This window comes from Camelus dromedarius, chromosome 5, assembly GCF_036321535.1.
Source record: "Camelus dromedarius isolate mCamDro1 chromosome 5, mCamDro1.pat, whole genome shotgun sequence".
NCBI classification, from domain to species: Eukaryota; Metazoa; Chordata; class Mammalia; order Artiodactyla; family Camelidae; genus Camelus; species Camelus dromedarius.
This window is the reverse complement of record NC_087440.1, coordinates 82,339,826-82,353,482: the sequence shown is the minus strand read 5'-3', so window position 1 is coordinate 82,353,482 and position 13,657 is coordinate 82,339,826. Positions and strand designations below refer to the sequence as shown.

Genomic DNA, 13,657 nt, shown 5'->3' with positions numbered 1-13,657 from the left:
CTCATCTCTAAAGGATTATTTTTGGCTTTCCAGTGCACGGATAGAGGGGCTGCTGAGAACTAGATTCGGCAGCTTTGAGTCACTGACCAGAGGACTTGGAAAGGCTCTCGTTACAGCTCTCGGCCTTCAGGGGACCTGGTTTTCAAAATCTCTGTGGCTCCTCTTTGATTTTTGTTTTTAAAGTTAATTTTAGATTGCACAAATAATGGGCAAGCCTATTCTCCTTTCTAGGGCCAGGCTGTTACAGATAAAGCCAAAGTCCGTCTTTCTACTCAGCCCCATTGAGGTCCTCCCCACACCCCGGTGCCATGAGTTTGAGTTATATCCTTCCAGACCTTTAAACACTGCTTTTATATTTTAATACAGTTATGTTCTATCCCATCACAGAAAAAAAATGGACCATGTTCAGGCTGGGGTATGAATCATTCTGGGTTTATTCAGAACTACCTGGATGTATGGATTCCAAAGAGCTACTTGCTCTTGGAATTTTTTTTTTTTTAATTGAACTATAGTTCAATTGATTTACAGTGTTTCAGGTGTAAAGCAAAATTATTCAGTTATACATATCTACATGTATATCTATATCTATTCTTTTTCAAATTCTTTTCCTGTACAGGTTATTACAATATACTGAGTATTGTTGCCTGTGCTATGCAGTAGGTCTTCATGGAGTGAGGTTTTTATTCTAATTAACAAGCCAACACAGACGTTAACAAAGTTATAAGTAATGTACCCTTAGGAGTAAAACCTTCATACAAACATTCCCAGTTATCACGTGTGTATAGCTTTGATTTTTAGGTAGAAACAGACTGCATGCAATCAGTTCATTTTGACATAAACTTGTTTTAAGAATCTGACTACACAAGATGTTTCACCAGCTCATGTCCATGTACAAGTACAAAAGAGCTAGAAGATTTCACTGCATCACTCTTGGAAAATACAGAGTATTGGGTTTTGTAAAGATCATACTCAATAAATCATAAGACAACTTGGTGTTTTCTACTGAACTTGAGATCTCTCCAAGTTAATGTGTGTCCATCTTTCTAGTTCAGAGGAATGACTAAATACCTGAGCTTTTGCATACACACTCTGGAACATTCTTTACTAATGAGCAGAGTTCACTGTCAGATGGTGCCTACTTGCCGTCCTAAGGTCCTTGGCGGGGGGGGCGGTTCCCAGCACATAGACCATTCCTCGCCCCCATTTAGCTTCTCATTGTGTTCTTTTCAGATGACATGGCTGAACTCCTGCTCGGGGAGTCAAAGCTGGAGCAGTACCTGAAGGAACACCCTCTGCGGCAGGGGGCCAGTCCCCGAGGCCCCAGGCCCCAGCTTACCGAGGTTCGCAAGCATCTGACCGCTGCCCTGGACCGAGGGAACCTCAAGGTACCGTGGGTCTCTGGGATGAGGGGGACACTGGGGAGATGCTGGCTCCACCTCCTCCAGGAAGCATATGGATGAAAGGATGCCTGGGATGAACTGGGCAATGGTCGGAACACACCCGCACGCTTCTGGGGCTCGTCTTCCTAGAAGCAGGCTGGCTCCCTGTGCGGTCACTGTGTCAGCCCTTGGCTGGCTGACCTCTTTGTGGGGCTTCCAGACCAATAGGGCCTCTCTGATGAGTCTCCAATGGCACATTATCCTGAAACATGGCACTAATCTTCCCCAGGTGCTTAGAATAGAGCTGTTATATGTGGCCCAGAACTCAACCTGACACTTTGTCCCACTGGAAAGAAAGAAATGAATCAGGAGTGTCACTGCACAATATCCTGCCTAAAATGTGCAGCTTGTGAATGTCCCCGGCTGCTCTGGCCCAGAGCCACGTGGGGGTTCATACTGGCGGCGGCAGGCCTGGCGCCTGGGTGTGGGAGGAACCAGGGCAGGGACTTCCCTCTGCCTGAGCTGTGACCCTCAGGACACAGGAAGCCCCGCACGCCGCCCTTCTGTCATCTGCCCTGTGTTCTGGTCTCTGTTTGTACTCAGCTTCCCTCTCCCATGTCTTTCCTTTCTGGCTTCTTTGGAATCCCCTTTCATCTCGCCTTCAGGCCCCTGCCCGGCCCCCCGCCCGCTGCTAGGTCACCTGCTGGGCTCTGGACACTTCCCTGCCCTGAAGTCAGGCTCTTACTGCTGTCCCGAGGCAGATCTCATTAAGACAGCTGACTGCATCCCGCCACCCCGTCAGCCTCTCTAGGGTCCTTGTTCAGTCTAGGCTGTGTTTCTGTTGGGGAAAGGCAGTCTTCAGTGAACTTCTAAAGCTCTGACTTACTTTTTCCTTCCTGCTCATCTGTAAGTGTACTGAGCTCAAGGTTGTTCTGAGTCTCAGGTGTAGACGTCCTTTCACAGCTGAATAGAGCTAGATACATGCCATTTTTTCTTCCCCGCTATTTTATTGGTTCTCTACCTAGACAGTTTTTCTCCTGTTGCCATTTTTTGGCTTCCTCTGCCTTATCAAGAATTCTCCAAAGTCGTATAGCTCTTGCTTGGCCAGGCCGCCCCCTCACACTGGCTGATGTGATGCTTCCTCTCCTGTTGACCTCAGGTTCCAGTGTCTTCTGGCTGGGAGCTAGTGAAAGCCCCAGGCACACGTAGGTGCCCAGAAAACGCAAGTGAACTGAGGCTGGAGAGGCCAGAGCAAGCTAGCAGGGTGGCGGCAGAAAGAGCCTGGACTAGGACAGGAGACCTGGCTTCCGATTCAAGTCAAGAAAATTGCACTCGTGAGGGGCAGGGTAGCTGGGCACAAGGCTGGGCTGTTCCGCCGTCCCCTGCAGCCCAGTGGCCTTGGCCAAGCTGTTCCCTCCCCTGCTCAGGGCTGCGGATTGGACTCACCCGGCAGGGCTCTCCCAGGGCACCCATGCTGTGCTTGACACTTGGGATTTTCTTCAGGCTGCTGTGTCTTTTCCATCTGCGCCTTCAAGTTTACTGTTTTTTTTTTTTTTTTAATTAATTTTTTTTTTTTCAGGTTTGATTTTTAAAACTTTTTTCTTGTAAAATATAAATATAAAATTTACCATTATAACCATTTTTTAGTATACGGTTCAGTGGTTTTAAGTGTATTTGCATTTGTATCAGCACATCCATCTCCAGAACCTTTTCATCATCCCAGACTGAAGCCCTGTACCCAGTAAACACTCCCCTCCCTCTCCCCCTTCAGTTTGCTTCTCAGCCAATGGTCCTCAGTTCTGGGGACACAAGGAGGACACAGTGGGATCTCCTAGGTGAAGCCTTTTCTATACACCCAAGCCTGCCCTGGCCCCCACCCTGGTGGGGAGCCCCTGTGGTGGATGCTTCTTTTCACAGCTCTTTTTCTCTTTTCTTAGTCTGCTTTGATTTCTTTCTCTGTTTCCAAATATAATTCTGATGTCTTGCATCAGTGCCACTCCCTTGGACCACTCTTAAAACTTTTTTGCTCCCTTTGGTCTCTGTGCCCATTCTGCCATCCTCTCCAGTGCTGCCTCTTGTCCCTGCTCCCTTTCAGGGAAAGCCTGGAAGCCGACTCCCTTGGTGAAACAGCTTCACCCTGCTCTGGCCGGTCACTTATATGTTGCCCACTCAGCTCAGCCAGAGATTACAAAAGAGTACAGCTTCATGGTAGGCTTCTGTGGGCTCAAAAATCCGGCCTCGTGTAGCCAGGGATCCAAGGAGAAGGCCCGGGAGAGGATGATAAATGTTTCCTTATTTGGAAGGCTGGGCCACCTTCTCTTTGCTGGCTGATGAGTTGGGGTGGGAGGAGGGCAGAGGATGAGGCCAATGGGTGTGGACTGCCTGACGGAGAGGAAGGACTGTTAGAACTTGCAGCCTCTGGGAGGGGGCCTGGGGTCAGCACCGAAACAAGCTGGAATGGCTCAGTGAGAAGAGTCCGTCCCTGGAAAGAAAGCAAGTCCTGTTTTTTGCACCAGTTTAGAAAGCCTCTCTCCTCGGGTCATTTGGGTTACAGTCTGGTGCACCCCCAGTGCTTTGCGACCCACCAGGATGTCTGGGGGGCCTCCTTTCCTGAGACCGGTGCTCATGGGTTTTGTCCATAACACACGCCTTCCATTCTTGGCCCAGCCCAGCCCAAGGCCTGAGGGGAGCCTGTTTTACAGCAGCTTTATTGAAATACAATTCACATGCCATATAATTCATCCACTTCACAATCCAGTGGTTTTTAGTATATTCACAGAGTTGTGCCACTGTTACCTCTATTTTCGAACATTTTCATCACCCTGGAAATAAACCCGTAACCATTAGTAGTCAGTCACCTCCTGTTCCGCCATCCTCCCAGCCCGAGGCCGCTCCAGGCTGTTTTCTGCCTCAGTAGACTTGACCAATCTGGCCGTTTCACACAGATGGAAACACACAATATGCAGCCTGTGTGACTGGCTTTTTCACTTGCATAATGTTTTTGCAGTTCACCTGTGTTGTCACAGGGGCCGTCAGTACTTCATTCCTGGTCGTGGCTGAGTAAGATTCCGTGGTAGGGCTGGACCACATTTTGCTAACCTCTCTCATTGGTTGATGGTCACGTGGGCTGGTTCCACTTTGGAGCCATTGTGAACAATACCGCCAAGAACACCTGTGTGCACATTGTGGGGCGGAGAGCCGCAGGGCCCCGCAGGAGCACCACACAGAATATCACAGGAAAATGTTTTTCTCTCTCCTTTTCCTTCTAGTCAGAATTCCTACAAGAGTCCAATCTGATCATGGCCAAGTTGCATTATGTGGAAGGAGACTATGAAGAAGCTCTCAACATTTACTCCCGGGTGGGCCTCGAGGACTGGCCACTGACAGGTGTCCCCCCTTACAGGTTGCGGATGGCTGCGGATGCCTACGCCACCAAAGGTGAGGTCCGCGTCTTCTCTCTCTGGGGGACTTGCCCTGGGTCACACTGTTTGGAGCCGCAGAGCCTCCCTGGAGCCCACGGTTTGACCCCTGTGCCCTCGGCTGACGGTTAGCTCGGGCAGCTCCCAGTGAGACTGCTGGGGTCGGCCCCGCCACATACACTGGATAGTTTTAAGCCCAGTGACACAGTGTTTCCTTAGGGCTGCAGCTCCTCACTTGTCTATGAAAGAAAAACATTTCAGTAAAGTTTCCCTGTGGTTAATGTGCAGCTTAAGCAGGGACCTTCCTTGGTAATTAAGATGCTTCACAGCATATATAGGAATTCTTATCATATGGCCAGTTGGCCACGTGGCTGATGACTTTTTTCTTCATTAATGCCACCTCTGGGTTACTTAAGGCTGAGTGGTCACTGTGACAGCCAGTCACACAGTGTCCACCTGGGTGCCCTGGGACTCAGGGGATAGAAGAGGTAAATATTGCCCTGGTCGCCACAGAGGAATTTATAATCTAATGTGAGGGAGTGCAGTCCCATGGGAATAAAAAATGACAGAAAGGCAGGACACATACATTATTTGACCTTTCCAAGTTGCCATTTCCTCATCTGTGAAATGGGTGTAATCACATCCACTTCATAAGAGTTGTGAGGATTAAGTTACATAATGTATGTAAAGCACTTACTAAATGATATTTTAAAATGCTGGCCTCAAACAAAATAGCAAATGGGAAAAGCCAGGCATGCGTTACAGCTTTTCAGATGCAGGAAAGCTCACCGTAGGCCAGCAGGGCCAGGAAGGCTTCCTGGAGGAGAAGGGACACTTTGAACTGGACTCATAAAGGCCTGGGTAAGAAGGAGACCATCTGAAGCAGCTCCTTTCCTTCGTGCCACCCACTACCCAAACCGCTCGCAGTGGCTGACTGTGGCCGCACAGACCCTGGGCCCCGGGCGGGCTGATCCTCTGGGACAGCAGTGAGCTGCCCACTTGTGTGCAGCCAGCCGTCTGCCTTGGTTGTCCTGTGCAATGCTGAACAAAGACCCAGCAGGAGGCAGGCCTAGGAACTTTGTGACAGGGGTGGCGTATTCACTCCGTTCCCTGGGGAATTGCACTTGAGTACTGCCAGGTTCTTCTCATTAATCTTTTCAGTGTCCGTGTGAGCTAGGAAAAGATGCTGTGACTCTTGGCAGGGCACCTGGCAGTTTAATGGGCACAGTCCTTTGAGGCTGTCTCGGATTCTGAGAGTGCCGGGCCTGGGGGTGTGTTGGGGTCTGGGCCAGATGGCTGCCTTCTTCTCTCTCTTGTGTTCACTCAGCACCTCACGTGCCCTAGGCCTATGGGAGCTGTACGTGTGTGTGCGTGCGTGTGTGTGTGTGTTATTTTCTGCAAAAAGAGCAAGACTTCACCTGGCAATTCCAGTCATCTGATCAACTTGGGGCGTGTGGACTGTAGCCGAGTTAGTTTGCCTGTTGGGGGGCGGGGACGGCTCTAAGGCCTGCTTAGCACCACGAGCTCAGGTCTTGATTTGGGCTCTGAGACAGCCTGGTGGGACAGACTGTCTGCAGGTGGCACCCGCCAGCTTGGTCTCGTGACTGCCATGCAAAGGTGGCCAGGAGGACAGGAGCCCTGAGTCCTGCCCTGGGTAGTATCTGGCTGATTAGCAGTGAGCCCAGCCACCGGGCTGAGGCACGTGGCTCCTGGGACATGCTGGCTGGCTCATGGGAGACCCAGTCCTGGTTAGTTTCTGACTTCTGTAGGCACAGGGAGTCACACACATCCAGAGAGTAGGACAGGTCATTTCTGCCTGGAGGAAGTGGCCTACAGCCTGGGAGGACCCAGGCCCTGAGAGCCAGGCGAGAGGCAGTGTAGACTGATGGTTATGGGCACCAACCCGGAACCACCCGCCTGGGTCCAACTCCTACTCTGTCACGTGCTGGCTCTGTGACCTTGTGCAAGTTTTTAACGTCTCTGTACCTCAGTTTCTCCACCTGTCAGGCTCTCGTTGCACGTCATGAGGATTTCATGAGGTGGTATATGTGAAATGCTTACCACAGTGTCTGGCACAGAGTGAACATGACGTCCACGTTAGCTTACAGGATAAGTGGGGTGGGGGGACCACAAGAAGTGACTTATAATAACAGAAATCACCCCTCTAATTCATGGAGATGCCCACACACAGGCCAGTTCTCTAAGGAGCTCAAGAGGCTCCTGGTCCTGACTGTGCAGGACTTTTCTTGGTGTTTCTTGCCTCATCCAGGTCCTTGAGGATTTTTAAGGGGAGGTTGCGACAAGGATGTGATGGATGTTCGTGCACAGAGAACTCCTGAGCCAGAAGCTGTGAGCCACTAGCCTGTGGGCACCCAAGGCAGGTGTAGAAAGCTGGCTCAGTGTTGCCAAGGCTGCTAACATTTCCAAATTGGGACCATCCAGTTACAAATTTGGCTTTCCATCTTCTGTGGAAAGAAGGGAAGAGCTGTCCCCTCAGTCCCCCAGAGCAAGACCCAGCTGGGGCCGAGTGCAGGTGCCCCTTGGCTGGACCCCCACCAGCAATCTCCCCTCCCTGTGCCACCTGCAGGCTGCTGTAGGCCGTGGAACTGACCTACACGCTTTCACATGTCACCTCAACTTTTCCGTGGTCCCCTGAGGTCTGACTTGACCAGGGCTCTCAGCCGGAGCCTAAGGTCAGTGAACCCCCACATCTGCACTCCGGCCGTGGCCGGGAGCACTTTCCCCAGCCGGGCAGTGTTAGCCTCGGGTTGCTGGGAATCAGAAGCCAACATCATTCAGTTATGAGAACCTCCTGTGGGCCAACACCACGTTAGGGTTTTATTGTCTTTTAAACCTCCAGACCCCTATTGACTGACAGAAGGGGGACTCAGTCTGAAGAGTGTTCGGCTCCAAAGCCCTCGTTCTGAATCACTCTGCTCTGTTGGTCTGTGCTTCAGATGCACTCAGGCCAGGTAAGGTTTCTGCGGGTAGAAGACACTCAGGCCACTAGAGAACACCCTAGACTTGTATGCACACCCCTCCTCTCAGCCCCATCTCACTTGTTCCTCCCCCTTAACTCTTGACTTGCCCAAGTTCCTTCCTGTAAGTTCTGGCGCTCAAGCTCACATGTCCTGTCTTCCCTGAAGCCCTCTGGGACTCACCCGCTCAGAGTCCATCATATTTGAAATTCTCATACGCAGTAGGTTAGAATTGCGTGAAAGTCATATTAGAATTAGTTGTACTGTAATCAGACACCCTGCCAGTCTGTGAGTTCCACTCCAGGAAGAACTCTTTGTTTTGTCTGTCTGCCATCCTTAGAACTTAGCACAGTGTCCTAGCACAGAGCATCATGATTGATGCTCAATTATTGATTAAAATTTATAGAATTTCCCCTGCTCAGATATCTACCAAGATGCCCATCGTGTAATTCAGGTGATTCGGGGTGACTCTGCTCCCAGCCTCTCATTGTCAGATGCATTTTCTCTGCCTTTAGATAACATACTGAGTGTATGTTGGTAATGAAGACTCACTCCCTGCCAATTATGATGAATACCTGTAACAGCGTGCCAACTTCACACTCTAACAGAGCCCAACATGGATCTCTTTCCCAAAGGTTATACGTTTCAGTTCATTTCCATCATCAAGGAGCCTCTAAGTGGATCTCAATTCCCCTCCATCCCCCCAGCTCCTCCTCCTATCTCTTAAACCTAAGTAGAGAAACAGAGAATGAGAATAGAAAAACTGAGAAATCCTTTAGCTTCTGGTAGAATTGGGTTTATGAAGTGAGTAGAGATCTTTGCTCTGGGTACAGATTGAGATATCAAGTGACATCTCCAGGACACTGAGTGTCCACAGACGTCCTTTTCCCAAGTGGGGAAGCTTGGGAACAGTGAACACATGGCCAGTGCCTATTTTGGGACTTAAATCTACTGGACATTGGGTAGCTTTCTGCAGCTAGGGCAGTGGGAGTTGTAAGTGCCTTGCCTTCCTAGGGATGGCTTTTATAAATAGCCTTGGTATGTACCTGTTGCAGTAAAGGGACCACGAAGGCATTGGCTCCAATATGAGGGAAGACCTGTGTTGGTCCTGTGATAGTCCAGCTGGTCAAGGCTGGGGGCAGCTGTGTTCTCCGAGGATGCTGTTCCTCCCCCATCCGCTAGGGCGCAGTCCTCATCTGTGTGATTGATGAATGAAGCTGGCTGGCTGGCGTGTTGCAGCTCATGGAAAGGAAAGAAGAGAGAGGTATCTAAAGTGAGCAGAATGAACACACATCAGCTCTGCTGACATCCATTGGTGAGAAGCTGCTACAGGACCATAGCCACCAGGCACTTGGGAAAAGGAAGAGATTGGGGGGACATATAAGCCTCTTTTGGACATGTCCATCAGAGCTTGGTCTCTGAACCAGGTGGGACCTGTTGGAGGGTGCAGGGAGAGAGAAGTAGGCTGCACTCGGGTGAATGAAAGGGGACACGTAGGACCTGAGGCTTGGGATTGGTGCCCAAGAGGAGGGAAATTATGAACCTGGAAGCAACGGTGTGGTATTAAACTTCCTTTCCAGGTGGCACGGTACCAAAGCAGAAAAAGACTGATTCCAAAATATAGACGGGGCCTTCGCAACCATCTGTCATACGTGCCAGAATGGGTAAGGGACTTGCCCGACATCACACAGTCAACTGTAGGCAGGGCCAGGATGGGGGGACGTTTCTTGGTAGGAAGCTTCCCTGTCAAGCTGCGTGACACCTGTGCCCAGGTGGAGACGGCGTCACAGTGTTGGGGAGCTGCATGGAGCCCCCTCCATTTTCTTTATTCCTCCTTTGTTCCTGGGTTTGAAACTCCTCTTCTGACACCTTGGTTCAGAGTGTGGGGTTTGGAGCCAGGCTGCCCAGGTTTGGTCTCTAGCTCTGTCACTTACTAGCTCTAGGATCTTGTGCAGAGTACTTTCACCTCACTGGGGCTCCATCTTTTCATCTGTAAAATGGAGATAATAATACCATCTGCATTAGAGAGGTTGTTGAGTGAGCGAACATGTGTAAGAGCACTTAGCACAGTGCCTGGCAGATCAACAAAGGTCAGCTGTTTTTATTTTTAGGTATCCCTTGGGTTTGACCCCAAATGGGTAGGTCTCTCCAGAAGCCCCCAGTAATGCCCAGTTATGGGGAGGGGGAGAGATACACAAAGCCCTGTCTGCTTTGTCTGTCAGAGAGTTTGGCATTCAAGAGGTGGGAGATTCAGCAGCGATTTGAGGCCTGGAGTGCTGCTTTGGGAGGAAAGTTGTTGATGGTGTGGAGGATGGGGAGTCCCCAGCGGCCAGGGGCAGGTGGAGCAGGTACCCTAAAGGGACTGCTTCAGGGCGGGGCCAGAGACAGACTTCACTGCACACTTCTCCAGTCTTGCCCCGGGCTGGCCTGAAGGCTGGAGGTCTTTAGAGTTGGACCTACCTTAACGGTTTTATCACGAAAGGCTGTTCACATTGGGATGGGTCTGTTGATTCAAGCAGTGTTCCTTTAAGAGGCAGGAGTAATTCACACAGTCCTCAGGCAGGTGTCTTCATAAGGAACTTGCTTAGTACATTGGCTGATAGGAGAGGAGCCAGCAGAGGAGGAGAACGCATCTCTGGAGGGCTCCAGGGAAGGGGCTTGTCTCTTCTGACCGGACCTTCCTTTTTGGCCAGAGGCCAGGGCTGATCCCTTAAGTCCTCCCCTTCTCTTAAGGCCTTCTTGTGGGCCTCTCATGCTCGGCAGAAGTGCAGTTGTGATGAGAGCAACCGTGGGGAAGTGGTAACTGACTTATGTAACGGCCTCCCCTTGCAGAGGTTACATCCTTCCTCGTGTGACATTGGCCCCGTGGCTTTCATTGGACTGCCTGCTGTGTGCTGTAAGTGTCCCACCTCCGGGCGCAGTGTTGAGAGGGAACGAAGACGCCTGCTTCTAGGGTGGGCAGTGCCGAGGGGCTAGGGTGCTCTCAGGGGAGGCTTTTACAAGTGCTGCCTGTTCCTCCGAAGCTTCTAAGCGATAGTCTTCAAATACAGAACCCATCTCCAAAAAGGTTTGGCTCTCAGCCTTGCTCTCCCCAGCTTGAAAACCAGTGTCTTCTCAGACCCATTGACCTCAGCTTGGCATGATCAGCCGTTAGGCCAGAAGACGAAGACTTAAAACATTCACTGACAGAATGTTTGGGAAAGTGGCCCCTGGGAATTGCTCACTGTCTTCCATGGGCCTCCTCCCAGGGCAGAATTCAGATCCGTCAGCACAAGGGACACGGTTAATTGTTGAGGGGCTTTCGTCAGGTGTCGCTCGAGGGTTTCTCCACCACACTTTGCTCAGTCCTGGGCAGCTGGGTGGTATCGAAAAATGAAACACATTGACTTGGAAATTCTTCAGATGGTGGGTGGTTATGACTTGGGTGTTGTCATACTCCCAACAGGCTGTCACATGTTGAGACCACGGAGGAAGCATATAGCCTTAGTCAGGGGTACCCCCCACCCCCGCCGCTATCTGGAAGTCTTTCTAGCGGCCGCACCGTGAGGTGGGCAGCTCCTGTTGGATTAGTACTGAGTCAGCCCTCCTCGAGGGAGGCAGGCATGATGCTTGCAGGGTTACTGGTTGCACTTCCTCCCAAGAACAAGCCTGTACTGTGGGGATTATCTTTCCCTGCAGAGAGGGTGAAAGCTCGAATTTCAGAGGTGAGGAGGGATTCAAATCAAGGCCTGAGGTCGCCATGCTGTATTTGCTTTATTGTGCTGCCTTTCCTTTGGAGCGTAACCTCGCCTTCGGAGCGGACATGTGGTCGATGAAATTCTCATGGAGGATTACCTGCTAACCCCTGATTTTATTCTGTGATTCTTAAGTAATTTAGTAAGTCTCACTTTTCTTGTCTGCAAAGTGGAGATAAAAATACTCTGACAAGAGTACCAAGAAGAATAAATAAGACAAAAATGGGAAATGCTTTGAGAAATAGAAATCCGAGGTCAGCAGGTGGGGGATTAATGTAGTCCGAGCTCAGGTACTCCTGAGGTTGGGAACAGCGGTGGCTGGGATGGTCCCAGCCCTCCCCACCTTCTAGCATGCTCCTTTGCTTGGGTAGCCGGTAATGCTTCTCGCTGTCCTCGGCTGACCCCTTGCCTCTTCCTGAATAATTTTACTTTGTTCTTCTTAATACGGACAAAATACATTGTGCATTATATAAAAACCAGAAATACAGACCAGTCAAAAGAACATAAAAATAACCATCGCCCCATCCACCCAGAGCCAAATTCCATTAACATTATAGTGTGTTACCTTCCAGATCACCTTATCACACACTTATTATCAAGTGTGTGATTTTTTTTAGAAAAGTGAGTTTATATCATATATACTGCTTTGTGACCTGCTAACACTTTCCGTGACAACAGCTATATTTCTGCAGCATTTCAGCAGCTGTACAGTGTTTCGTTGTATGGATAAGCTATAATATATTTAACTAAAAAGCCTCTATTTTTGGACATGTAGGTCGTTTTCAGCTTTTCACTCTTACATGTAAGGCTGTGATGAACGTTCTCTCAGCCTGGTCTTTGTGCTTGTTCTAAATTAATGATTTCCCTAGGAGAGGTTTCCAGAAGTGGAGATTCTGGGTCAAAAGACAAGTATTTCTGGACTGTCCTGCAAAACCACTGTAACTGTGTGCTTTCCTGCCTGCAGTGTGTGGGACCAGCCGCCTCTCATTCTGACCTCTGATCGGAAAGTGAACATTTATTCTGCAGTTTTATGAGTATAGGCTATCTGGAAAATAAAGAAAAAGATACAGCAGAAAGTAAAATCAGTCACCCTACTGCCACTTGAGTTAGTCAACAACTTTTAAAGACATATTTTAAAAATATATATAGATACATAGAAAAAATCTGTATCTATCTATATTTCTTTAACTATATAAAAGTATATATAAAGATATATATTTTTATACACAGTAAGGATTTTGCTATATGTACTATTTTACTTTTTTCACTACATGTATATATGTGTGTGTGTGGACAATTATTTTTCCAAGTCATTAAATATCTTTGGACAGCTTTTAAGGATTTACACAGCCCTGTGCCCTATGGATATTTTTGAAACAGTTGCCTGTGGAACATCTATTGCTTCAGGTTTTCATATTACAAAGATGCTCGATAGCTTTTTGAAAAACAACTTTACTGAGATATAATTTACTCCCGTAAAATAGTGTACAATCCAGTGGTTTTTAATATGTTCAGAGTTGTGCAACCATTACCACAGTCAACTTTAGAACATTTCCAGCACCCCTCTAAAAAACAGGTACTTATTAACAGTCACTTCCCATTGTCTGATTACCCACCCCCCTCCCCCAACCCCAGCCCTAGTTGGCCAGTAGTCTGCTTTTTCTCTGTACACTTGCCTATTCTAAACATTTTAGGTAGGTGGAATGTCACAATATGTGAGGTTTGGTGTCTGGCTTCTTCCACTTGGTATACTGTTTTCAGGGTTCTCACGTGTTGCAGCACATATCATTCCTTTTTATGGCTGAATAATATTCCATTGCATGAAGGTACCACATTTTGCACATTTTGTTAATCTGTGCATCAGATGATGGACATGAGGTTGTTCCATTGGCTGTTACCAATAGTGCTGCTATGAACATTTGTGTACAACATTTGGAGTGGAGTGTTTTCATTTCTCTTGGGCATATTCTTAGGAGTGCAATCAGTGGGTCATCTGATAACTCCATGTTTAACGTTTTGAGGAACTGCAAACTGTTTTCCAGAGTGGCTATACTACTCTGAAAGGTTCCAGTTTCTCCACATCCTTGTTAACACTTTATTATCTTTTCTTTTGATTACAGACATCCTAGTATGTGTGAAGTGGTATC

At 48.9% G+C, this 13,657-nt stretch overlaps 1 protein-coding gene and 1 long non-coding RNA gene across 8 annotated transcripts in view; one reads left to right on the top strand and one right to left on the bottom strand.

Moving 5' to 3' along the window:
* The window catches only part of TTC7B (tetratricopeptide repeat domain 7B), a 225,405-nt gene that overhangs the window by 18,731 nt on the left and 193,017 nt on the right, over positions 1-13,657 (top strand). For 5 of the 6 annotated variants that reach the window (XM_064486195.1, XM_064486194.1, XM_064486193.1 and 2 more), the window contains exons 2-3: positions 1,231-1,385; positions 4,649-4,817. In XM_064486195.1, coding sequence (XP_064342265.1) covers positions 1,231-1,385; positions 4,649-4,817 — 324 coding nt within the window. Of the gene's footprint in view, positions 1-1,230; positions 1,386-4,648; positions 4,818-13,657 lie in introns of those variants that run through there. The other variant, XM_031454178.2, reaches the window with a different exon arrangement.
* On the bottom strand, positions 4,812-10,542 carry LOC135321334 (uncharacterized). Of its 2 annotated transcripts, none has more exons than XR_010381057.1 (3): positions 10,237-10,542; positions 8,823-9,766; positions 4,812-5,037 (listed from the first exon to the last, which is right to left on the bottom strand). It is a non-coding gene; the product is annotated as an uncharacterized LOC135321334 (long non-coding RNA). The 2 variants fall into 2 exon arrangements; XR_010381056.1 differs by lacking the exon at positions 4,812-5,037 and having other exon boundaries at positions 7,423-9,015; positions 9,711-9,766.